The 26,783-nt window shown below is 51.1% G+C and overlaps 1 protein-coding gene across 1 annotated transcript in view; it reads right to left on the bottom strand.

The window, feature by feature from the left end:
• The window catches only part of Cog7 (component of oligomeric golgi complex 7), a 50,241-nt gene that overhangs the window by 705 nt on the left and 22,753 nt on the right, over positions 1-26,783 (bottom strand). The window contains exons 8-16 of the mRNA XM_070004336.1: positions 22,790-22,917; positions 21,278-21,432; positions 20,091-20,207; positions 17,687-17,752; positions 11,569-11,755; positions 9,293-9,433; positions 5,696-5,779; positions 4,706-4,820; positions 2,027-2,170 (exon numbers count right to left, since the gene is read on the bottom strand). Of these exons, the coding sequence (XP_069860437.1) occupies positions 2,027-2,170; positions 4,706-4,820; positions 5,696-5,779; positions 9,293-9,433; positions 11,569-11,755; positions 17,687-17,752; positions 20,091-20,207; positions 21,278-21,432; positions 22,790-22,917 (1,137 nt within the window). The remainder of the gene's footprint in view (positions 1-2,026; positions 2,171-4,705; positions 4,821-5,695; positions 5,780-9,292; positions 9,434-11,568; positions 11,756-17,686; positions 17,753-20,090; positions 20,208-21,277; positions 21,433-22,789; positions 22,918-26,783) is intronic.

Here is a 26,783-nt window from a genome sequence, read left to right as displayed (position 1 = left end):
TGTTGCAAGGATCATGGAAGGTGGAGGCTGCCTTCCTCTCAGAGGGTTCCTCGGGGCTCAGTCTGATTGGTGCACATTTCTGGGTCAACCCTCTACATCCCCCCTCTCTCCTTCCCCTCCACCCCCAATCAGATTGTGAGCATGCGCAAACCAGGACTCCAGGCTCTGTTGTCCCAAAACACAACTACCTGGAGAGGCACGGGGGGGGGGGGGGGGGGGCGTTAGGTGGGGGAAACAGACAGCAGCCAGGGACGCCCCTTCCTCTATCTGGCAAGGCACTGGTGGTACCAGGCAGAGAGAGGGACCCGAGTCATTGCATGGGAGGAAGGGCACAATGGCCCTGGCAGGCCAAGGGTGATCAAAGCTCAGGATTCCTCTCCTTCCTCCTTCCTGGGTGGGCTGACGCAGAGCCCTGCAATGCTCTTGCCCCCGCCTTACTCTCACGGCTGCGTGGGCCTGTCTTTTACTGGGCCTGGGTCTCCCCTTGGGGTCTCCCTTACGAGGTCCAGGTCAGGCTGGACCCCCAGGCAGTGGCTGCCCTGCAGACCACCAGTGGTTGTGTTGCTGATGCTGCTTTGCTGCAGTATCTTCAAGGAGGCGCACGCTGCCCTGGCCCTGGCCCTGGTCTACTGTCACTCCTGCTCGAGTTTCCCATCAGCCTTGCCTCCTCAGCCCAGGCCCTGCCCCTCACAGTGGAGCTCAATCACAAAAGGAAGCATCAAGTGGCTCACGCCTGTCATCCTAGCTACTCAGGAGGCTGAGATCTGGGGATCACGGTTCAAAGCCAGCCCAGGCAGAAAAATCCCGAGACTCTTATCTCCGATGAGCCACTCAAAAACTGCAAGTGGAGCTGTGGCTCGGAGTGATAGAGTGCTAGCTTTGAGTGAAAAAGCTCAGGGACAGCACCCAGGCCTTGAGTTCAAGCCCCATGACTGACAAAAAAAAAAGGCAGCATCTAGTTCTCCCAGAAGGAACACTGACACACAGCAGGTGCTCAGCCCGTGCTGAGAGGCAGAGCATGAGAACTGAAATCTTGGGAACCCTGCATCTCCCCCCCCACCCCACCAGACTTCCTAATCTACCTCCAAACTTGCTGCTCCCAGGGAAGGGCTGCAGCCCCCAGGCCCCCAGGCCAAGCCCAGACTGGGTGCCGGGGAGCTGATCAGCTGGGCACCCCCAAAGCTGCCTTGCGCTGGAGAAGAGGCGAGTCAAAGCAAAGACGCCAGGAGACTGGGGAGACCCCTGAGCCTGCCAGCAGTCCTGACCTGGGCGCGGGACGGCCTTCTGGTGGGGACTGCAAAGCAACGCTGGCTATGGGGCCTCTGGAGGACGACCTGCATCACCGCCCCGCACGAGGTGAGGGGTCAGCCAACTGGCACCCCATGCCCCACGCTTAAACCACAGCAGACTTCTTCAAGTCACTCTCTGGGCGGGGCTGAGGAATCTGCGTTTTGTTGTTTTTGTACTGGTAACGGGGGCTTGAACTCAGGGCCTGGCCTGGCCTTTAGCTTTTTCCTCTAAAAAAAAACCAAAAATCTCACAGACTTTCCTGGTTGGAAAGTCTGAACCTGAACCCTGATCCTCAGATCTCAGCCTCCTGAGTAGCTAGGATTACAGGTGTGAGCCACAAGCATGGGGCTCAGAACCTGCTTTTTTTTTTTTTTTGGTCATGGGGCCTGAACTCTAGGCCTGGGCGCTGTCCCTCAGCTCTTCAGCTCAAGGCTAGCGCTCTACCACTTTCAGTTTTCTGGTGGTTTATTGGAGATAAGACTTGTCTCACAGCCTTTCCTGCCCCAGCTGGCTTTGAACTGCAATACTCCGATCTCAGCCTTCTGAGTTGCTCAGATTACAGGCATGCGCAACCAGTGCCCAGCCTTTGCATTTTAAAAAATCAGAAACATGGCAAAGTTTGGGGGCTGAACTTAACAGGAGACTTGGGGTAAGTTCCTGGAGGCCAGAGTGTTGGAAGGGGTGGGGATTGCAGGTGCAAAAGCAGGCCCCGCACCGCCCAGCCCCGGGCACCCACCGATGTCAGTGGCCAGCTGCTTGGTGGCGTGTGGGGTCAGCTCTGGGATCTGGAGGACCACGTCGCAGTAGGTCTGCATCGTGGCTCTGGCGACGGAGCCCAGCCAGTTGTCGGCCATGTTGTCCAGCTCAGGCAGCTCATCTCCTAGAAGGGACAGAAAGCCACTGGAGACCTCAGAACCCACTCAGGCGACCTGACCCGCAGGAGTGCTGGGCACGAACCCACCATGGAGCTGAGGAGCGCGGAGGGAAAGACACAGGCAACAGGACAGCGAGATCTGGGGCAGGGGCACCGAGGAGAGGCGGCGCAGCGTTACTTCACAGGTCACACACTTGCTTGATAGTTGGGCTTCACTGCCCACCACCGTGATTATGTGCGTATGCACCCACAGCCCAGCTCTAGCAAGCTTAGGTCTTCACACCATAAACTGTACATTCTAGCCCTTGAAAATGTATGAGTAAGCTGAGTGCCAGTGGCTCGTGCCTGTCATTCTAGCTCATCAGGAGGCTGAGATCTGAGGGTCTCAGTTCAATGCCAGCCTGTGCAGGAACATCTGAGAGACTTTTTTTTTTTTTGGTTGGTTGTGGGGCCTGAACTCTGGGCCTGGGCGCCATCCCTGAGCTTTTCAGCTCAAGGCTAGCATTCTACCACTTGAACCACTTCTGGCTTTTTCTGTTTATGTGGTGCTGAGAAATCGAACCCAGGGCGGGCCTCAGGCATGCAAGGCAAGCACTCTACCACTGAGCCACCTTCCCAATATCTCCAATGAGCCATCAGAAAACCAGAAGTGGTACTGTGGATCAAAGTGGTAGAGCGCTAGCCTTGAGCAAAAAGAGCTGAGTTCAAGCCCAAAAGACTGATACAAAAAACATAAAGCTTAATGTAAATCAAGCACAGTGATCATCCTGTTCAATTCTTTTTTTTTTTTGGTCGGTCGTGGGGCCTGAACTCGGCCTGAGTGCTGTCCCTCAGCTCTTCAGCTCAAGGCTAGCGCTCTACCACTTGAGCCACAGCGCCACTTCCGGCTTTTTTCTTTTTGCTTATGTGGTGCTGAGGAATCAAACCCAGGGCCTCCTGCATGCAAGGCAAGCACTATACCACTGAGCCACCTTCCCAACCCGTTCAATTCCTTTATAATTCATTTTTGTTTCTTACTCAAGCCTAAAAAGACATTTCTTCCCAGCCATGTGGGCTTTGTCACGTGCTTAATGGATGTCTCAGCCGTCTATTTCAGTGCTGTGTTGCATGACACTGAAGGGCTCTCTTTGGGCTCATCTTATCAACATAAATGAATCACGGGTCCTAATTACTGCCTTTTGACTTGAATTTGCATCTAATTTTTTTTTTTTTTGGTGTCAGTACTGGGGCTTGACTCAAGGCTTGGGTGCTGTCCCTAAGCTTTTCGCTCAAGGCACCCTACCACTTAAGCCACAGCTTCACTTCTGGCTTTTTGATCGTTTACTGGAGATAAGAGTCTCACAGAGGGGGCTGGGAAGCTGGCTCAGTGGTAGATGCCTCAGCACCACATAAGCAGAAAAAAGTCGTAAGTGGCACTGTGGCTCAAGTGGTAGGGGGCTAGCCTTGAGCTGAAGAGCTGAGGGACAGCGCCCAGGCCCAGAGTTCAGGCCCCACTACCGACAAAAAAAAAAAAAAAGTCTCACAGAGGAAGTGGCGCTGTGGCTCAAGTGGTAGAGCACTCACCTTGAGCTGAAGAGCTGAGGGACAACTCCCAGACCCAGAGTTTAAGCAACAACAATAAGAAAAAAGAAGAAGAAGAAGAAGAAAAAGTAATTTTAGCTGGGCGCCGGTGGCTCACGCCTGTAATCCTAGCTACTCAGGAGGCTGAGATCTGAAAACCGCAGTTCAAAGCCAGCCCGGGCAGGAAACTCTGTGAGACTCTTATCTCCAATAAACCACTAGACAACCAGGAATGACGCTGTGGCTCAAGTGGTAGAGCACTCACCTTGAGCTAAAGAGTGCAGGGACAGCGCCCAGGCCCAGAGTTCAAGCCCCATGACCAAAAAAAAAAAAAAAAAAAAAAAGAGTCTCACAGATCCTCCTGCCTGGGCTGGCTTTGAACCACAATCCTCAGATCTCAGCCTCCTGAGCAGCTGGGATGACAGGTGTGAGCCACCAGCATTTTCATCTTTCGGGGTGTTCAACGGAGATGGAGCCCAGGCCTTAGTGCGTGGCGGGCAAGCACCCTGCCACTGCGCTACATCCCCAGCGAGCTGCTGTCTCTCCAGTTCCAAGCGATTCTTTCTCTGCTCAGCCTTACAGGGGAGGCCCACAATGCCTGACATTTGGGTACTAAGATGCTTTGAGATCAGCAAGTATGTGGTCCCTGCGCAAGAAAAGGAAGAGGGTAGCGTGGCGGCTCTGCCTGGTTGTGTACATTCATTGGGGAGCCCTGCGGAGTGAGAAACAAGCTCTAGGCAGAGGCGGCGGACCAAGACACGAAGCACCATGCTGCCTAACTCCCACAACCACTGCTCAGGGCTGGGAGACCCCAGGTCAGGGATTAGACGGAGTGTTGAGCAGGAACCTCGCCCCCAAGAGCTCACAGCCGCCGCCACCAGCCATCGCCTCATCTGGAGCCCTGGGAGCTTCTGCCCCTGCCGCCCAGCTGAGGGCCACTGACTGCTGCCGTCTGCACCCAGTGACACGAGGCAGGCTCACCTTGCTCAGGAGGAAAGGGGAGTTTCCCGGCGTGCAAGGCCAGCTCCAACGCAGAATCCTCTTGGGTGACGAAGGGCTCGAGATTCAGGGGCAGGGACATGATATACTGCCCAATCTGAAAGCAAAGAAAGACTTTCAGCTCAATGCCAGTGCCTCAGAGACGTGAGCGAGGCGGTTCATCCATGCCAAAGGTGACACCTAGACACGGGTGAGCACCAGCATGTGGTGCTGGTTATGAGGACAGCGTGAAATCCCCCGGGGCCTTGTACCTCATGTCAGATCCATGGATCCACTGTATCTGTGGATCCAGTGACAGCGCTACACCAAGCATGATGTACCTCAAACGAGGCAGCAGGACCAGAGCGCTTTATGAGACTTGAAGCACTGTGCTAACATGACTTACAGGTGCGTGTGGGCGAAACACCATGATGCAATGCCAGCAAGTATCTGGCCCAGTGAGGATTCAAATCCTAGCCCCTGGATTTTGACACAGTCCTCTCCTTTCAAGATGATCTAAACAATTGGATGGGAGTGGGGGGGAGGATTGGGTAGGGGGGTGGGGGGAGGATGGGAAGGGATGGAAGAGGAAACAAAGGAGGAGGCTACAATGCTTGATAAGAAATGTACTCATTATCTTGCCCATGGAATTGTAACCCCTCTCTACAGTATTTTCACAATTAAAAAAAAAAAAAAGATGATCTAAACAAAGCCGGGCACTGGTGGCTCACGCCTGTAATCCTAGCTACTCAGGAGGCTGAGATCTGAGGATCTCGGTTCAAAGCCAGCCCAGGCAGGAAAGTCCGTGAGACTCCTATCTCCAATAAACCACTAGAAAACCAGAAGTGGCGCTGTGGCTCAAGTGGTAGAGCGCTAGCCTTGAGCTGAAGAGCTGAGGGACAGCGCCCAGGCCCAGAGTTCAAGCCCCATGACCGACAAAAAAAAAAAGATGATCTAAACAGGAGAGACGCCGGGGAGCCCACGGGCTCTTACGTTGCTGATGTACTCCAGGGGGGTGAGGCTGAAGGCCGGCAGCTCATCCGTCAGCGTTTCTCCAATGCCAGCTGTGTTCCAGCTCTAGGGAGAGAGGGAGAGGAGCAGTCAACCACACAATGGGGCAGGACACCAAGATGGCGAATGGAAGTTCACAGACAGCCTTCCTTACAGGACTGCCCGTGGTCCACGCTGCCCGCTGGGACGGCTGTCGCTCCCACCCAGAAGGGTATCTATTCTCCAAAGCCTGCTTGCCTGTCGTAGCTAGAGTCATCATTTATTCTCAGACTTTCTTGCCTAAGCTGGCTTTGAACCACAATCCTCAGATTTCAGCCTCCCTGAGTAGTTAGGATTAGAGGCGTGCGCCACCAGTGCCCAGGGACTCATTCATTCCCTCTATCATCTCGGCCCGACTACCAGAGGGGCACGCGTCTGTTTTGATCACCTTGCCAAGAAGATCAAATGGGAGTCAGATCTACACCTACGTCACCAGGCAGAAAAGCTGCCAGATGCGGGGAGTCCAACAGCACTGTGGGGGGAGGACCCCACGCCTCCTCGGAGACCACAGGCAGCCCCTGGTCTTGGTAGGACCCAGGACAAGCCTCTACCATCCACCAAAACTACTGTTTGCACTTCGCCTGCCTTCTAGATTCATCTCTCAACTTGTTCAGAGAGCAAGGAGAGAATGAGGCACAGGCAGGCCTCGGCGCCAGCACACGGCTCCGGCCATTGGCTGTGAGTCGGAAGTCACTGCAGAAACTTCCCGGTAAACCCTCAGGACACACGTGCTTCTGTTGGCCCTCCTGCGCCGGCCTGGGCCCCAAAGGCCAACCCGGACAACAAGGCCCTGGCTGGCTGGGCTCCAGGAGTGACTCATGAGGTCACACGGGGGCTGCCTTCAGCCACCACCTGATGCCCCAGCTGGCTGCCTGATCCTTTAAGTAGCATTCCGGGAATGGAAGCACTTCCGCCCTGAGGCCCCTGGCCCAGCTGAAGCCTCGGCAGCATCCCCCACGCTCTAGGTGACATTTCCTCTGCTAGGGATGAGGCCTTTCCCTCCCCACCCCCACCCATTTGCTGGACTCCTTGACCCCCTCGTTTTCCCCAGCTACCACCTCCAATCCCACATGAAGGCATGCGACGCCCTCAGGATAACCTGGTGCTCGGGATGCAGTGCCACGTGCTAGGCTTCGCTGACAGGACAGAGAAACTGAAGGCTTGGTTCTGAGTCTCATAAGCTACCTGAGAAACAAGGATCCCCGGATATTCCAACCTCCCAGCCTGCATCATCTCCTCTCCTCTTCCTGTACAAGTGCATGCATGTGCGCGCGCACGCGTACACACACACACAAGCCGTGAGAGCTCTGCATCAAGCATGAGCATTCTTACAGTAATAGCTGATTAGAGAAGGGCTGGGCACAGTGATGCAAGCTGTGCAGGCAGAAGTAAGGCTGGAAGACGCTGGGCCCAGTGACTCCCGCCTGTAATTCTAGCTACTTAGGATGCTGAGATCTGAGGATTACGATTTGAAGCCAGCCTGGCAGGAAAGTCTGTGAGACAGCCAGAAATGGAGCTATGGCGCAAGTGGTAGAGCACCAGCCATGATCATGACCACACTCTTGGGCCAGTGCCCAGGCTGTGAGTTCAAGGCCCAGTACATACAAAAAGAAGGGGGCGGGGAATTGCTTTGTGAAGAAGGCACAACTCTGAGAACACAGGGGGAGCCAGGGGAGTGCAGAGTGGAGCTCAGGAAAGGGGACGTGATGGGGGCAGCGGCCATGGAAACAGGTGGAAACACACAGACCAGGAGGAAGGAGAAAACTTGGGGGGTGGGGCTGGCCAAGAGAGGCATGGCAGGACTTGGGGACCAGCAATGACCCCAGGGGCAGGGCAGAGCGGGGAGGACTGAGGTGGGCAGCAAAGACCAGCGTCACACCTGTCCACTGGGGTCGAGCACTGCAGGTGAGGCTGGGAAAGGTTCTGAGAGGGCCGGAAGAGCAGGTGAGGATGAGGCTGGGCACAGGAGAGACAGGGAAGGAAGAGAGGGGAAAGGAAGCTGAGGATGGGGCAAGCCCTGAGCAGCGGGCAGGAAAGCTGCGCTTGCAGAGGACAATAGGGAAGTGATGCGATTATTCCTCCATTGTCCACGGTTTATTTAAACTGTCCTTCACAGGGGCTTTTTCTAGTCATCTGTCATCAGGCACTGTAAGTACCAATGATCTGTTCTGAAATCAAATACAGTGTTAGCTTATAGTCTTAGAATTCAAAAGAGCAATGGGATTTACCAGCAAACACTAAAAACAAACATCTAATGACCAGGGCTTAATTTCCAAATTCTTTAGACCCAGTGTTTGCCTTTGGATTGTGTGCTAGGGGCTGGCGCTAGCCAACGTCTAATCTCCAAAGCCACACAGCCGGGCCCGGTGCAGAGGCCGCCGTGAGAAGATGCGACTCCAGCACCACAGCTGAGTCCCAGCGGAGGCCAAAGGACAGGCAGGAGCACTGGGCCAGTTCCAGGGTAGAACAGAGACCAAATCCTGGGAGAAAAGAGCTCCCTGATCAGGAGGCCAGTGCCTGAAGGTGTTTTGTTTTGTTTTGTTTTGGTCGTAGGGCTTGAACTCTGGGCCTGGGCGCTGTCCCTCAGCTCTTCAGCTCAAGGCTAGCGGTCTATCACTTGAGCCACAGTGCCACTTCCGGTTTTTTCTGCTTATGTGGTCGAACCCAGGGCCTCATGCATGCAAGGCAAGCACTCTACCACTGAGCCACCTTCCCAGCCCCGTGCCTGAAGTTTCGAATCTGCAGGCAGGGGAGAGAGAGGAGCAGCGTTAGTTAGGAAGAGTCATGCCCCGTCTTAGTAAGCTAATTAGTGAGTAAGTAATTAGTAAACTCTGGAGTTCTCAGGAGCGAACTTTCTCAACCTTGCAGAGAGTTCCAGGGAAATAATAGCTTCCGCGATGAGGAAACAGGATTTCTAGTTTAACAACTCTTTGGTTTCATTTCGTTTCTCTTTGCTTCCTAGCTACATTCAAATGTGTTTATATTGTACACATTTTACAAAAACCAAAAAACATGGGGGGGGGGGCAGGGAGGGGCGGCTAGAAGCTCACGCCTGTAATCCTAGCTACTCAGGAGGCTAAGGTTTGAGAATTGAGGTTCGAAGCAAGCTTGGGCAAGAAAGTCCATGAGACTTATCTCCAATTAACCAGCAAAAAGCTAGAAGTAGAGCCGTGAGTGACTCAGAGACAGTGCCCAAGCCCTGAGTTCTAGCCCTAGGACTGTCACATGCATGCGCGTGTGCACACACACACACACACCACTCAAACCCACAGTATGGAGTCAGACAGGCACTCTCCTGAGTAATATTCTAAAGCTGGTTCTGCCTCAATGCTTCTCTTTCTGAGGACTCAGGGCTGTCCTGACACAGCCTCCCCCTGCACTGAGCTCCCTGACTCCTCGAGCGTTGTTCACAGCCCAGACACTTCCAAGTGGCCACAGCTGTGATGAGCTGACAGGACAGGGACTGTGGCCCCAGACTCCCTGAGTGGGCCAGCGACCATGCAGGCCTAGTGAACTGGACTGCAGACACCGGGGACTCACGTCCATCTTGGAAACGAGCAGCAGCTGCTGTTTGATGCGCAGGAAGACGGAATCGAAGGCCAGCTGGTGGGCTTGCTGGTTGAGCCGGGTCAGGGCTGCGCGGGATGAGGCCAGCAGGGTGTGATTGCTGCAGCCTTTCTCCTTCAACGAGAAAACACAGAGGCAGGCCGTGAGGCCTCGAATCCAACTGAGATGATCAGCTGTCAGCCGAGAATAGCAGAAGAGAGCAGATCTGGAGTCTAGCTGTCTCCCCTCTCCCCCCCACTCCTGGAGAAGCAGGCTGAGGGTCAGACCTGTGAGCTACACCCAGGCCAGATTCTATAAGGGCTGGTCACTGCCCCTGAGCTTTTACACTCAAGGCGAGTGCTCTACCATTTTGAGCCACAGCGCCACTTCCAGTTTTCTGGTGGTTCACTGGAGACATGAGTCTCATGGACTTTCCTGCCCAGGCTAGCTTCAAACCACAATCCTCAAATCTCAGGCTCCTGAGTCGCTAGGATGACAGGCATGAGCCTCAGGTACCTGGCATATTATTCTCAACTCACTTTTCCCTGTGATTCTGATCCATCTGACCTGAGTTTGAAGGCAGCCTGCGATCGCCCCCCGAGGACCGAGGAGATGGAAGACAGCAGAAGCCTCACACATGGGCGAGAGTGGTTCCCAGGGGGTCAGGTCAGCCCTGCTTGGCTGAAAGCCAGAGCACGCAGAACCTGTGGGAGTCCCTTCCCACAGCCCGAGAAAATGCAGGGATGGAAAATGTGCCCCTACACTCACCAGCACAAATGAACTGATTACAGCAGACATAAATCAGATTAGCAATAAAGATAAACAGAGTTGCCCAAGCTTAATCTCAAAAGCATGGATGAATGAGTTTATAGAACGGCTCCGAGAAGTGTGTTTGGCAAGCTCAAATCCAACCGGTTGGTGGGCTGGGGTGCAGAGGGGGGCGATTTGGGAGGGCACACCAGGGCCTCACACGGGGCCAGGCACACCATAGCATTCACCCCCTGCACTCAAGGCTGGTCAGCAAATTATAGATTGCATCTCTAATAAAGGGAGGACCAAACCAGACTGGGAAGGAGGGGGCAAGATATGAATGACACCCCTGCCCTGTTACAACCCTGGGGCGCCCCTCGACTCTCCATTTGATGGGAAGTTCTCCGGTGTTTGCACCCAGTAGGCCCAAGACTCAAAGCCAAGGGCAGCTGTGTGGCAGACCAACTAGGGCTGCAAAGACAAACCAGGAGACTTTCATGTTCCCCTGTGAGAAATAATTACACTAGGGTAAGTTCTGGCATTCTACAAGCCCTCCCCCAAGGAAGCGGTAACATCTCCATCTGCTTAGTTGTTTTTTTTTTCTTTCCGTTGTTGTTTTGTGGCAGTCCCGGGGCCTGGGCACTGTCCCTGAGCTTTTCTGCTCAAGGCTAACACTCTACTTCTTGAACCACAGCTCTACTTCTGGCTTTCTGGTGGTTAATTGGAGATAAAAGTCTTACAGATTTTCCTGCCTAGGCTGGCTTCAAAAGTCCATCCTCAGCTCTCAACTCCTGAGTAGCTAGGATGACAGGCATGAGCCACCAGCATCCAATTTGGGGTCCTCTTTTTCAGGGTCAGCCTACCTGTAGCCCATACACATCCAGTCCATTTACCAATCGGTAAAGCGCACTGTCCCTTGCTTCATGGACATTTTAAATTCTGGAGTCAAGTTCAGCAAGGCCATAAGGCTACAAGCCTAAAACCACATTCTTCAACCCGCCTTTGATCATCCACACAAGGTGTGACAGGATACACCTGTAATCCAGCACTCAGGAGGCTGAAACGGGAGGATTTGCAAATTCCAGGCCAGCCTAGGCCTCACAGAGACCTTGTCTCAAAAGTCCAGTGGGAGAGCTGGGTACTGGTGGCTCAGGTCTGTAAACCTTAGCTACTCAGGAGGCTGAGATCTGAGGATCAAAGTTCAAAGCCAGTCTGGACAAGAAAGTCTATGAGACTCTTAATCTCCAATTAGCCACCCACAAGCCAGAAGTGGAGCTGTGAAAAGCATCTCAGAAGTAGTACCTAGGCCCTGAGTTCAAGCCTCAAAACTACCACCAAAAAAAAAGGGGAGGGGTATTGGGAGTAGAGAGAAAGACCCCACTGTCCAATTCCTCCAGCTCCATCTCAGTGGGTTTCATTGAGTGTAGTTACAGTTGATTAGCTACTTCATATCTCACTATAAATGACAGTGGCAGCAGGCCACGCCACAGGCCAGGCCAGAAAGCCTGCAAAATGGATACCTTGAGGTTATAAAGCATCTCCATCAAGCTGGCGTACTCGGTCGGGCTGTCTTTCTGGAGGTAATTGTACTCCTGCCATGGGTTCCGGGCCGAGCTCTTCTTGTCTGCCAGGACGCCCTCCTGAAGGCCAGCCAGGCTCCGAGGACTGTAGGAGTCACACAGATACTTCCCAGCAGTGGCCAAAAGCCTGAAACCCAAGCCAAGACCATAATGCCTGGAGCTGGCTGCACCGAGTGCTCTCTCTTACCAGAGAGCAGGGCGAAGACAGCTGTCACCACGTTGAAGGGGGTTAGGGGTTTACTTTCTCCTGAATACTCCTGCCTTGGGAGGACACCATCTTCCCAATATGACAGCCAGCCGGCCCCACCATGCGTATCACTGGGCGCTTGCTCCGTACACCCTTTTTTGCTACATAAGCACCACCAGGTGGAATTGTCAATGCCAGCATGCGCCGCTACAGACCACTGCGCAGGGCAGCAGGTGGCTGCAGCGACTCACTGCCCTGCACAGCATTGGTGTTCCCTGGCACTGCAAAGTTGGCTTTTGTGCCAGGCACTGGTGGTTGACACCTGTCAATCCTAGCTACTCAGGAGGCTGAAATCTGAGGATCACAGTTCCAAGCCAGCCTGGGCAGCAAAGTCCATGAGACTCTATCTCCAATAAACTGTTCAAAACAAAAAGCTGGAAATGGAGAGATGGCTCAAGTGATAGAGCACTAGCTTTGATCACAAAAGCTCAGGGACAAAGGTCAGGCCCCGAGTTCCAGCCCACAGCTGACAACAAACCAAAAGAACAGGCCAAAGTTGACTTTTGTGGCTTGGGTGCTTCCGAGTTGTACTCAGAGAAGCTGGCACTCCCGATTCCTCCGAGAAAGACCACCATCTGCCTCACCATCTATGGGAGCCCCTCCTCTGGGACTGCTGGGGGCTGTGAGCCCGCCCCGTGAGCATGCGCACCCTGCCACTGAAAGCACACTGGCTTCCTGTACCTTCCCTTGCCAGCCGGCCTGGCACTTTAGGACAGTATCATTAGAAGAGCATGCCGTCAGTCTCAGGACTGTCCGGGATTGTGCCCAGCCCAGCCACCCACCGCTCTGGTTTTCATGGCACTCATTCAACTGCGCCCCACCCTCCCGCCCCCCACCCTTCCCAGAGCTGTGCTCCTCACACACAGATCCATTTGCTACAGTCTCCCCGCGTCCCCAGGCTAGGGAGGTCCTGCTTCTCCTCCAGGGTCTGGTCCTGGAGCCCCCTCCTCTGTGACACCTGTCCTCATGTCCCCTGGTCCTGACGCCCCTCCAGTCCGAGCACCCCTGTGGTGCCATGCATGAGCCAGAGGAATCTGCATACCTGAATTTCTGGTACCTAGCAAAGTGCCTGGCACACAGCAGGCACTCAGTAACTATTTGTGAAGCTGGGTACAGAGGGTCACACCTTTAATCCCAGCTACTTGGGAGGCTGAGATTGGGAGGACTGTGGTTCTAGGCTAGCTGGGCAGGCCAGTCAAGCCTCCATCTCAATAGAAGAGGCTGGGCATGGTTCCATGAGCCAATCACCCAGCTCTGACGGGAGGAAGCCTAGAGTAGGCAAACTGTGGGTCAGGCATGCACTAGGGAGACCCCATCTCAAAAACAACTGGTGCAGAAAAGGGTTGGAAGCAAGGCTCAGCTGGAGATCCACCGGCCTTGCTAGTGGGAGGCTTTGGGTTCCAACTCTACAGCACCAAGATAATGACACTGTGGAGTGCCACGGGGTCTGCTGACGCCGAAGACAGGCCCTCAGGCATCAGCTCCTTGGCAGGGTAGTATGATCATGCCTCAGTCTAGGGTAGCTCAGGGAACTGTCAGCTCCCTGCCCCGGTCTGCCATCCATGCCCCACAGTATCAGTCTACGTTGACCTGTTCTCGGCAGCACCACCAGCTTCAAATGGCAGGAGTACAACGCCAAACCCGAAAGAACTGACACCATCTTTCCCTCTCATCTGGATGGCAGTAGGAGGCATCCACTACCATCACAATGAAGAGCTCCGGGCTAGGGGGGTTGGGGGGGGGGAGCAACTGGCATTCAGGCCTTGTCTCCAAAGAGCTCAGAGACCAGTGGTGGTGTCGGTGTGTGTCCCAGCACCATCAGCCCCCAACCCCGCCCCTTCTTGATCATGCCAACGTGTGCACTTCTGCTGGATTCCCAAAGCTGCAATCTACTTTACCACCGTTTCCTGGTGAATCACAGATGATCTAACACTGACAATGGGGAACATCCCAACAAGCTCCCCACGGGCTGAAGATCTCATCTGATACACCCAGCCTTCTGCACACTGCAGCTCAGGCCTGCAGCACACTGGCGCAATGACTGTCCGCAGGTGACAAAGTAGGTCGGGGTGGGGCTGTGGCCCTCGGCAACTGCCCAGCATGGCAGGATGGCAATGCACTAACCCAGCAAAGACATGATTCCAACTTATTAGTATGGTTTCCCCTGAGTGTGTACCTTTTCTGCACCGCAATAAAAGTGGAATGCTAAGAATCAAGGAGAAAGCCAGGCATCAATGGCTCACACCTGTAATCTCAGACACTCAGAAAGCTGAGATGTGAGGCTCAAGGCTGAAAAGCAGCCTAGGCTGGAAAATCTGAGACTCTTATTTATTAACCACCAAAAAGCTGGAAGTAGAGTTGTGGCTCAAGTGGCAAAGTGCCAGCCTTAAATGGAGAAGTCTAAAGGACAGTACCCAGTCCAGACCCCAGTGTCAGTGCACAATGCATGTACACACACACACACACACACACACACACACACACACACACACACACACACACACACACACACACACACACACACACACACACACACACACACACACACACACAGGAAAAGCCATCATGAGAGGCCCAGTCTGTCCGGGCTCCAGCAGAGACTAGAAAAGCCATGGCTGCTCCCCGCCCAGGGCACAGGGTGATCTGAGGAGCCCAGGAGCCCGTGCCAGCCTGACGGCTGAAGGTGTGTGTGGTGCTGAGGGCTGCCCCGGCCTGCTACTCCACCCAGCCATGTGGGGAGTGGTCCCTGAGAAGCCTGGGTTTTGCAGGTCCATCGATGGGGGAGATAAGGTAAGCTTTACAGGCAGCAGCCACACACGCTCTGTGCACCCCCAGACGGGAACGCAGATGGTGGCTGTCCCTTTCCAGGCTCAGAGCTCCCAGGATAACATGACCCCTGTCATAGGCTGCCTTGGCCATGCCCAGGCTGCCCCCGTCACACCAAGCGGGCTGTCAGCTTCGCTCCAGGAATACCCAGTGCAGCACCCAGCCCCAGCCCCTCACCCCCCTCCCAGATCCTCCCCTACTGCAGCCTGATGAGGAATGGTGCGTGATAGACGCCAGTCTAAGAGAAAGACACTCGGACACTCCCGTGACTCAGGTGACACGAAGGTGCGAGTCAGTGTCTCAGACACAGCTACGGTCCTGGGGCTTGAACTCAGGGCCTGAGCGCTGGCTCTTAACTTGTTCCCACAGCTATTTCTTTTCACCTAAGAGGCTGTTGCTGGGCTCAATGGCTTTTGTCCGTAAAGATGGAATAGGAAGAGTGCCTACGTCTTCAGGCACGGGGCGGGAGGGGAGGTTAATGAGTTGATTCATATCTAGTCCCTCCTGTCAGCTCAGTGACAGGGAGTGGGAGAGAGACCGGAAGTGACGCAGCCTGCGGAGGAGGATGTTTTAAGGTGAGCAGATTTTCGGGTTTCACTTTGCTTTTCTCTGCGTGTGTGCCTGCAGGGAAACATGAACTCAGGGCCTCTTACTCTTGCTTAGCTTTTTCCATTGAAAGCGCTTACCACGTGAATCACAGCTCTACTTCCAGCTTTTTGCTGGTTAACTGCTGTCTATCCAGGCTGGCTTCAAACCTCAATCCTCATATCTTAAGCCTCCTGAGTAAGCAGGATTACGGATGTGAGCCATCGATGCTCAGCTTCAGGTTTTATTCTGAATACTTGTGAATCGCTTTACTGTCCCTTTTTTCCTCTCCCCTCCCCCACCTCCAGCGCTGGTGATTGAACCCAGGGCCTTGCACATGCTGGGTAAGGACTATACTGCTGAGCTACGGCCCATTTTGATTCTTGCAAGGACAAATACTATTTAAGAAAATGTGATAATGCATTTCTCCCCACTCACCCCACCCTTTTTTTTAAAGACAGTCCCACCATACATCTCTTTTAATTATGTAAGAAATTAGCCAGGTGCTCCTGGCTACTCAGGAGACTGAGACCCGTGGATCAAGGTTCAAAGCCAGCCCAGGCAGGTAAGTCTGTAAGACTCTTAGCTCTAGTTAACTCCCCCCTCCCAAAACGACAAGTGGGATCATGGCTCAAATGATAGAGCACTAGCCTTGAGCAAAAAGCTCAGGGATGATGCCCAAACCCTGAGTGCAAGCCCCAGGACCAGCATGCACGTGCACAGACATACACACACACACACACACACACACACACACACACATATTATGTAAGAAATCTCCATCCTAACCTGGATCCAACCCCTAGGCCAGCTCCTGGTAGCAGAGCCCTGTGTGCCTGTGGAGGTGGGCGGCTCACTCAGCTTCTGCTGTTTACACGTGACCCACTGCAGGGCTGCGCTGCGTAGGTTTTAGTCACTCTGCCTGGTTTCTGAGAGGGGCAACTTAGGAGTTGCAGCAATGACAGCCACCTCTCCTCTGCCCTGACACAGGACTTCACATATGAGAGCCCCCCCCCTCCCCACTACCCCTACCCACCCACCCCCGCCCCACGAAAAAGTACTACATGTGAAGACAGAGAGTCATGACAAGACACTGTGAGGAGAGATCAAAAGCTGCTTGGGCAGCCCGTCCCGTCCCACTGCCTCCCACAGTCCTGCCACCAAGACGCTGCTCTACAACACAGGGAGGTTCAAGTAAAATGTCTGTAGGAGCCAGGCATGGAGTTCATGCCTGTTATCCAGCACTCGGGAGGCTGAGTCAGGACTACATTGAAAGGCCAGCCTGGGCTGCATAGAGAAACCCAGTGTTAAAAAAAAAAAAAAAGGCACGCCTAGAATCCTAGCTATTCAGCAGGCTGAAATCTGAGCATTACACTTTGAAGCCAACCCTGGGCAGGAAAATCCATGAGCCTCTTTATCTCCATTAAACCACAGAGAAAAAGCTGGAAGTGGTGCTATGGCTCAAGTGGTAGCACACTAGCCTTGAGCACAAAGAGGCTCAGGGACAGGGCCCAGATCCTGAGTTTAAAGCTCCAGGACTGACAACAAAGAAAAAAGAAAAAAGGGGGGGAGGGGGAGAAAGAAGAAGAAAAAGAAAAATAATGTGCGTGGAGGGGCTGGGAAGCTGGCTCAATGGTAGAGTGCTTGCCTCGCATGCATGAGGCCCTGGGTTCGATTCCTCAGCACCACATAAGCAGAAAAAGCTAGAAGTGGCACTGTGGCTCAAGTGGTAAGGCGCTAGCCTTGAGCTGTCCAAGCCCCACAACTAATCAAAAAATAAAATAAAATAAAATAAAAAATAAAAAAAGTGCATGGAACTCCTAGACTACAAAAATCAGTTGAACTAAGGGAATCTGTGAGCCCTTTTCTGAGCTGTCTTGATGGGTCGATGGGTCTTCCCGGGTAACTTAAGCACAGCTGGGGAAGAGACAACACATTTCTCCTAGAGAGCCCCTGTCGGAAAACACACCCCTTGGCACCCCAGAGTTCTGCTTTGGATGCAAGGCAGCTGTCTGGAGCCTGACTCACCACTTGCGACACTTTATTTCTCCAGGGAAATTTATTTGGAGCCCAATAACAGCCTTACAAGCAATCAATAGGAGCCCAGCCCATGTATAATTTGGAAACATGGTGTACTGTTTCCTCATTTAGACTGAGACCTCCATACCTAACCAAATTTACGTGAGCACTGCCAAGTAGGATGGAGCCTTGCCCTTCTTCGGTGGCTCAATAAATGTTTAATGATGACAATAATGACACCTCATGTCTGGGGACAGACAGTTCCCGGGCCCCGTGGCTTCTAGACCATATATTTCCCTTGGGGTGCTGTGTCCTAGATGAAGTTCCTCCCAATCCAGAACCCCAGGCGTAAGGTGGAGGGCAGGGAGGCCCCTCTCCTACCTGTTTGCTAGCTGCTGCTCAAAGTCCCCACACTGCCGCAAGAGCTCTCCACAGGTGGCTATTATCCTAAACAAAACAGAAAAAGCACTTCAAGTTCAAGTGCCTGGAATGCCAACATTTACAGGGCAAACACTGTCTCATTCATAAAAATTCTAAGTATTCACTCCTCCTGGTGCCACTGGGTTCTGGGAACCGTGTTAACCACTTGCTGGCCCACGGCTAAGCTGTCATTAGTTGGTGGTTAATGTAAAAGGTAAATGTCTGTCCTTTCCAATATCCTCCCAGGTAGGGTCGCTTCCAGTAACTGACATTTCCAACACACTGAGGAGATTTGCCTTTGAGAGGCAAGGTTAGGAATACTTTTTATTTCAATGTTTAAGTTAAGGACTGGGAATGTGGCTTTAATGGTAGAGTGCTTGCCTAGCATACATGAAGGCCTGGTTGGATTCCTCAGTACCACCTACACAGAAAAAGCCAGAAGTGGCGCTGTGACTCAAGTGGTAAGAGTAGCTTTGACTGGCAATAAACAAACAAACAAATGTTTCAAAAGCTATTGACCTATTATCTTTGGATGCCTGCTATCTGCAACACTAGACCTGTTACTTGGTATTCCATGTCTCTTCTCCGCTCTCCTAAAAGGCAGATGAAGACTAGGTCATTTGTGCCTCAGAATCAGCCTGGATGATGGGCTGTGTGTGCCATTCATACGCCTTTAATTCTCAGGTGACTCTGTGCCAGGTCTCAAGCTGTAGTGGCTACTGAGTCCTTCAACGCTGAGCTCATAATAATGTCAGGACAAATCCAAGGATTAAAAAAAATATTTCAGGTCTAGTTAATGTTTAACTTCCTCTAAAAGGGCCTGTCATCACCAGGGTATCTGAGCATTCCATCATAAGAAAGGTTTATGAGAAAGTAAAATATTCCATTTGCCTTTGGCACAACACAGCTAATGTACGCAGACTATTTCCCCACACGCCAAGTCACCAATAGGCGACAGGGGTTACAAGTTAGCATCTAGAACATTGAAAGTCCATAAAGCAATGGCCTGAAGTCCTTAGATCTTCTCTGACAGTCTCAGCGGGTCATGATCACCCAGAAAAGTAGAGGTGACGCAGGCGGGCCCCACGGCTGGAGGTCAGGCAAAAAAATGCAAGTGGGTGCAGTGGGCCATGTGAAGAGCAGCTTGTATCTTTGGAATGTAGACCCGTGAAGAATGGTTTGAAAGAAACTTTGAGATTTGTGTATCACCTGAAGAATGTAGTTGTTGGGCCACTTGGGAAGAGAAAAGTACAGTGGGCCTAGTGGAGTGCAGGGACAAACTGACAGTTTGGCTCACTTAAGACTATGGCTTCCAGTTACAGAGGAAATCAGAATTCTGTGGCCAGGCATCCATGGCTCATCATCCCAACTAATCAAGAGGCTGAGATCTGAGAATCCCAGCTCAAAGCTAGGTCTGGCAAAAATGTCCATGAGACTCTTATCTCCAGTGAACTACCAAAATGCCAGAAATGGAGGTCTGGCTCAAGTAACAGAGTGCCAGCCCTGAGTTAAAAAGCTAAAGGACAGTGCGCAGGCCCTGGAGTTCAAGCCCCAGGACTGGCACAAAAGCAAACAAACACAAGAGATCTGGATTGGGTTAATCTGGTTTTAAAATGTTGGCAATGAATCCCAATTGCTTCCAAATGTTATGATCAAAAAAAGCATGACTGTTGGACAGACCTGCTAGCCTGCCTTCTCTGGCTGGATGTGTTCAAGGGCCAAACCTCCTAAGGTCGCTGCTGGGGGAGGAGCAGCAGGGTGTCTACTATGGGCCCACGATGGCAAGGACTAAGTCAGAATCTGACCAGTCACTCAATGCCTTTCAGACAGACACATAGCCCTGCCTCACGGCTTAGCCCTGTGCATCTCAGATCACCAGAGCCTTGCTAAGTGGGAGAATCCCATACCACATAGAAAAACTTGAAACTTGAAGTCAAAACCCAAGATGAGGCATTCAGAAGGCACTTTAAAAAAACATTGCAAGTGAAAGCCGGGCACTGGTGGCTCACATCTGTCATCCTAGCTACTCAGGAGGCTGAGATCTGAGGACTACAGTTCAAAGCCAGCCTGGGCAAGAAAAATCCATGAGACTCTTTATCTCCAATGAACCACCAGAAAACCAGAGTGGCGCTGTGGCTCAAGTGGTAAAGCATTCAGCTTGAGCTGAATTGCTCAAGGACCGAGACCAGGCCTGGAGTTCAAGCCCCACAACCACCACCAACAACAACAACAACAAAAATTGAAATAGAAAAGGATAATGAAAGAGAAACATGAATGCCTTCTAAGGCCACTTGCTTCCTGCACACACAATGCCAGCACAGTGGTGTTTGCTACATCAGCCCACGCTGAAGTCATGCCCCGTTACCTGATGGAATTCTGAAAAGCCGTCCAGTCTTCCTGGAACAGGGAGCTGGGAGGGATGTCATCCAGTTTGCACTTCTTCCGGATGGACTGGAGCGCATTGGTGAAATCTGACACATACCTAGGGGAAGGGAGGAAGGACAGATCTGGGCACACCCACAATCCCACAGCTGTGAACAGACTGCTAAAAGCCTTGAGGTTTTTCAAGGCTCCCAACCCTTAGTAACATGAATGAAAAACATGTCCATGTGACAGACCATCTCAATCATATGAAAAGGCAATAGGAGAGGTGCGGAATGCTAGGGCTGATGGTTCAACGGCCATAATGCTAGCCACTCAGGGGGCTGAGATCTGAGGGTTGCAGTTCAAAGCCAGCTCTGACAGGAAAGTCTGTGACACTTTTATCTCCAATGAACCACCAGAAAACTGGAAGTGGAGCTGTGGTTCAAGTGGTAGGGCACCATCCTTGAATGAAAAAAGTGAAGTATAGCACCTCGGCCCCAAATTCAAATCCCAGTACTGGCTCAAAAAACCAAAACACAAAGGCAGAGTACTGAAAGCTGTTCTCTGCTGTAGAATCCAGACCCAAAGATCTGCTATCCTTCTCACTGCAGAAAAAGCTTTCGAAAATATATTCCAGGGGGCTGGGAAGGTGGCTCAGTGGTAGAGCACTTGCCTTGCATGCCTGAGGCCCTGGGTTCTATTCCCCAGGACCACATAAGCAAAAAGAAAAAAAGCTGGAAGTGGCACTGTGGCTCAAGTGGTAGAGTGCTAGCCTTGAGCTGAAGAGCTGAGGGACAGTGCGCAGGCCCAGAGTTCAGGCCCCACGACCGGACCAAAAAAAAAAAAGAAAAAAGAAAATATATTCCATTGTTTTCAGTTCTTTCTCACATGGTGTACTAGTAGCCTTTGCATCACGCTACAACTGCTTTTCACTTTGTAGTGTTTTTGAGCTCCACCCTGCATCATTATGTGCAGAGTTCCTCTGTGAATATCTCGTTTGCTGAGGAATGGCTGAGCCCTAGAGGAGAAAACACTGGGTTGTTTCAAATCTATCTTTGTGATCCGTACTGCAGTGGACATCTGTAAGAACGTCCTGGGGCTCAGGTGCAGGAATACAGAACATGCGTTCAACTGGCTCAGCCACCACCCGCCAGAAGGCCCAGCCCCATCCCCGCGCCCTGGCCTTACTTGGCAAAGAGGGATTTCAGGGCTGTCAGCAGGCCACAGGTTCCCAGGCCATTGGTGAACTGGGCACATCTGTCGACAGCTGCAGATGCCAGGCTGAAGAGCTTGTTCACGGAGTGGCTCAGCTCCTGCACACAGTCAATGACTTCCCCATGCTCCTGCAGTGATGCCCACCAGTGGGAGCCGCATCAGACTCCAGTAGCCCAGGACAGGCAATATTAAGACAATGGAGGGGCTGGGGATGTGGCTTAGTGGCAGAGTGCTTGCCTGGCATGTGGAAAGCCCCAGGTTCAATTCCTCAGTAACCCATAAACAGAAAAGGCTGGAAGTGGTGCTGTGGTTCAAGTGTTAGAGTGTTTTTTTCTTGGTGTGCTAGTCCTGGGGCTTGAACTCAGGGCCTGGGTGTTGTCCCTGGGATTCTTTTTTTTCTCAAGGCTACTGTTCAACCACTTGAGACACAACTCCATTTCTGGCTTTTTCTGAGTAGTTTATTAGAGAATAGTCTCAAAACCTTCCTACCCAGGCTGGCTGCAAACTGTGATCCTCAGATCTCAGCCTGTAGAGTAGCTAGGATTACCGGCTTGCGCCACTGCACCCAGCCACCCTTGAGTTTTTAATTCCTTCCCTCTTTCTTCTGTGCTAGAGACCACACTTTGTCACCGAAGCTCTCAAGCTATGATTCAAATTCTCCCTATTAGGCACTCCAGAATGGACCAGGAAAATGCTTCCTTCCCAGGCAAGAATGTAACCGGAATGGAGCAGACTTTCTAGGTTTGTCCCTAGAAAATAGGAAAAATGGCAAGAGGCAATGGACCTTCACCAGCTCAGATCAAAGCTTATGCGGCCCCTCCCCTCCTGCCACACAACTTTAAATGACTTGAGCCCAACAGACATCGTCTGAGACAGCAGATGGCCTGTCCCTCCGTGTCCTGGGGCCCACACGGTGCCCCTGGCCCACAGCAGTGTCCTTGAAATCTAAGCTCCTCCTGGGTACTATTTCTAAATTTCATGTTCTCTATAAAGTAAAGGCCTCTTTAGGAAGAAATTGCTAAACCCATGGTAGGTAACAAATTCTCTTTTCTAGATCTCTAGTGGGGATGTGTGTGTGTGTGTGTATGTGTGTGTGCGCGCGCGTGCGTGCATTCACACATGAGCATGAATGCATGCACCAGTGCTGGGGCTTGAACTCAGGGCCAGAGCACTGTTCCTCAGCTTTTTATGCTCAAGGCTAGCACTCTACCACTTAAGCCACAGCTCCACTTCCAGCTTTTTGCTGGTTAATTGGAGATAAGAAAAGTCTCACGGACTTTTCTGCCCAGGCTGGCTTCAAGCCATAATCCTGAGATCTCAATAACAAGCGTGAGCCACCAGCACCAGGTTTTTAGTGGGGATTTTAAATGAGTATGTGGTCACTCCCATACTCTCATTTTACATTTTGTCAGAAGCCCTCCCCGCCCTCCAGGGTACACTGAGGGCCTGGCACACAGAGCGCTCCCTGGTGGCCAGCGGCCTTACCAGTGGCACAGCGCTGATCTGGATGAGGAGGTTGCTCTCTTCTAGGCTGCCGTACTTCAGCTGGTAGGGTTTGTAAGGCCCATACACCGCATCCACCAGCTCCACCACTTTCACCAGGTTGTACTCATCTGTAAGGGAGCAGACATCAAGAACAAACAGCGAAGGCAACAGGCTAGAACTTGTCCTATTCTGTCTTTGGGGTGACTGTATTTACTTCATCTGCTTTTAATGCTCATGGAAGCTTCTTTAATCGTCTCTTCAAAAAGCATCTCCAGAAAGCTGGCTTTGTGAAAGCACATTATTATAAAGACTCCAGCCTCATAGAGTCCTAACCTGTCCCTTCCCATGCAAACTCTTGTCAGGGACACACACAAAACTGCTACTGAATGCTGAGCACCGGCAACCCATGCCTATAGTCTTAGCGATTCAGGAGGCTGAGGTCTGAGGATTATGGTTTGAAGTCAGCCCAGACAAGAAAGTTTATCTCTAATTTATCAGCCAAAGCCAGAAGTGGGGCTGCTGCTCAAGTGGGAGAGTGCCAGCCTTGACTGAAAAAAGCTAAGGGACAGCACCTAGGCCCTGAGCTGAAGCTCCAATACCTGTGTTAAAAAAATTTTTAAGCCGGGCACCAGTGGCTCACGCCTGTAAAACTAGCTAGCTAGTCAGGAGGCTGAGATCTGAGGATCGAGGTTCAAAGCCAGCCCGGGCAGGAAACTCTGTGAGACTCTTATTCTCCAATAAACTACCAGAAAAACCGGAAGTGGTGCTGTGGCTCAAGTGGTAGAGCGCTTGCATAGAGCTGAAGAGCTGAGGGATAGTGCTCAGGCCCAGAGTTCAAGCCCCACGACCAAAAAAAAAATTTTTTTTCAAGACACCCTGGCTTCTGACAGGTTAATAAAAGGATCTGTCTGCCTGGGATAACTTTGAACTGAGATCTTCACATCTCAGGCTTCGGAGCAGCTAGGACTACAGGCATGAGCTACCAGCACCTGCCCAGAGTCTACTTACAGTTGAGTGAATAGAATATTTCATTATCCAGAATGCAGCCATAGAAAATTACATGTGGCATGCACATATTCTCTTCTCTCCCCCCCCCCCCCCACTCACACACACACACACAGCTGAAATACAGGAAACTCACTGAATGCTGAGAGAATGCCATCAAGGGGATTATTCTGCTAAAATATAGTATATGATCATGTAATATGCCACGGTGAATCTCCCTGGTATGACATACACTAAAAATATGAATGACAGGAGAACAAAGCAGGCTCCATTGGGGATGGGAGAGTATGATCCAGTACTTTAAATGCACATATGAAGAAAACGGAACAATCACACCTGCTGAAATGGCTTTAAGGGGGATAGCAGAAATGAGTTTGGTGAGTGGACTGTATGCATGTATGGGAATGTCACAGTGAAACCCTATTGTAATGTATGCTAACACAAAATTCCTTGGAAAAAAAAAGAGGTAAAAAGAACAAGTGGTATTAAATTTGATTCAGAAGTAAACTAGCCATTTTTGTTTTTAAACCCAAACAAGATTTTGTTTGGGTTTTTTTGTGGAGATAGGGTTTTTCTGGCCTTCAAGTCACTATGTACTCTAGTTGGCCTTGAAATAAAAACCTCTCCTGCCTTAGCCTCCTGGGTGCTGGGATTACAGATCACAGCCATCATACATGGCTTCATCTAGGCTTTTTAAAATAATAATAATTTTGACAACAAATGCAACAGTGGTACTCACTAGACACCATGCTGAAAATGAATTACATAACTTTTTTTTTTTTGGGGGGGGGGGCGGTCGTGGGGCCTGAACTCTGGGTATGGGCGCTGTCCCTCAGCTCTTCAGCTCAAGGCTAGCACTCTACCACTTGAGCCACAGTGCCACTTCCGGCTTTTTTCTTTTTTGCTTATGTGGTGCTGGGGAATCGAACCCAGGGCCTCATACATACAAGGCAAGCGCTCTACCACTGAGCCACCTTCCCAGCCCTGAATTACATAACTGATAGGTGGGGATGGGTAGGAAAAACTGGGAGAGAGAGAGAGAAGGGATGACAGTGTCCAAAAAGAAATGTACTCTTTACCTGACTTATGGAACTATAACCCCTCTGAACATCACCTTTATAATAACAATAAAAATAATAATTCTGACACCAATAAGAATAGTAACAATGGGGGGACGCGGGGAGGCTGGGAAGTATAAACAAAGAGGAGGCTACAATGCTTGATAAGAAATGTACTAGCCGGGCGCTGGTGGCTCACGCCTGTAATCCTAGCTACTCAGGAGGCTGAGATCTGAGGATCGCGGTTCAAAGCCAGCCCGGGCAGGAAAGACCGCGAAACTCCTATCTCCAATAAACCACCAGAAAACCGGAAGTGGCGCTGTAGCTCGAGTGGTAGAGCGCTCGCCTTGAGCTGAAGAGCTGAGGGACAGCGCCCAGGCCCAGAGTTCAAGCCCCACGACCGACCAAAAAAAAAAAAAAAAAGAAAAAAGAAATGTACTCACTATCTTGCCCATGTAATTGTAACCCCTCTGTACAGTATTTTCACAATAAAAAATAAAATTAAAAAAAATAATAATAAATTTTAAAAAAGAATAGTAACAATGGATCATAACACATTGAACTTTTTTAAAACCATGAGTTTGTAGTGATAATAAAGAGAAAACCAGATGTAGTAACGTGTACTTAAAATTCTAGCATTTGGAAGGCTGAAACAAGAGGATCTTCTATTTGAGGACAGTCTGGACTACACAGCAAGACTCTGTCTCAAAAATAAACTGAAAGGAAGGAAAAGAAGAAATGAGAGAGTGAAGGAAAGAAGGTGTTCCCATTACAAAATGTCACAGAATAGGAGTTAAGAAATCTGTTTCATAATCAACAATAGGCAAGGAGTTATCAATGGAGGCTAAAGTAAATGCCGCTTAGGGAATGAGACAGTCCTGTGAGCTCAGTGTCTGGCTCCATACTTAATAATGCCCCAAATCACATGCACCACATGGTTAATCTAGCCTGTCACTAACAGCTGGACGGCCTGTGCCTCCTGAAGCAATACAATCTATGCACTGGTGTCAGCGCAAGACTTTTGCCAAAAAAATGTCTGATCTAAATCTAGAAATGAGGAAGAGATGGACAACTGAAAACTTGGGGATGTCCTATGGGAAAATGACCCTGTCTTCTTCACAAATGGCAATGAAATGCCTGCTGGAGATGAAGAGAGATGGAAGAGACGGGCAGCCTAGCACGACCATCCACACATTGAATCTCAGCTGTAAGGGCATCTACAGAACCGGGAGAGTAAGAGCACTGTATCACAGACAATATGGAATCAGTATTAAAAAAGTTCTCATTGTGATAATGGCAACAAAACATTCTACTAAAGACACAAAATCCCAGCACTGGTGGCTGAGTCAGAAGAATCATGAGTTCAAGGACAGCCTGAGGTAATAATGAGAAATTTGACTCAAAAAACTGATATACAAGCTGGGCGCCAGTGGCTCATGCCTGTAATCCTAGCTACTCAGGAGGCTGAAATCTGAGGATCGCGGTTCAAAGCCAGCCCGGGCAGGAAAGACTGTGAGACTCTTATCTCCAATAAACCACTAGAAAACCAGAAGTGGCGCTGTAGCTTAAGTGGTAGAACGCTCGCCTTGAGCTGAAGAGCTGAGGGACAGCGCTCAGGCCCAGAGTTCAAGCCCCACAACCGACAAAAAAAAAAAAAAAAACTCATATACAAACTCTATTGAGATGGTAGATTGATGATTTTTTTAATCCGTCCTTGTATTTTCAGATTTTTCTATAATAAATACATATTGTAACCAGGCACAGTAGCCCACACTTGTAATTCGAAAATACTTGAGAAACTAAGATAAGGAAGACTATGATTCAAGGCCAGCCTGGGTAATACAGTTCATAAGACCCCATTCTCAGTCAATAAAATATCTGGGCATAGTGGGATGAACTTGTTATCCCAACTATGCAGATAGTAGGACAGA

This window comes from Dipodomys merriami, unplaced genomic scaffold (genome assembly GCF_024711535.1).
Source record: "Dipodomys merriami isolate MVZ:Mamm:240054 unplaced genomic scaffold, mDipMer1.0.p SCAF_62, whole genome shotgun sequence".
Classification (NCBI taxonomy): Eukaryota; Metazoa; Chordata; class Mammalia; order Rodentia; family Heteromyidae; genus Dipodomys; species Dipodomys merriami.
Note: the sequence above shows the minus strand (reverse complement) of the source record. Positions and strands in the feature narration are given on the sequence as shown.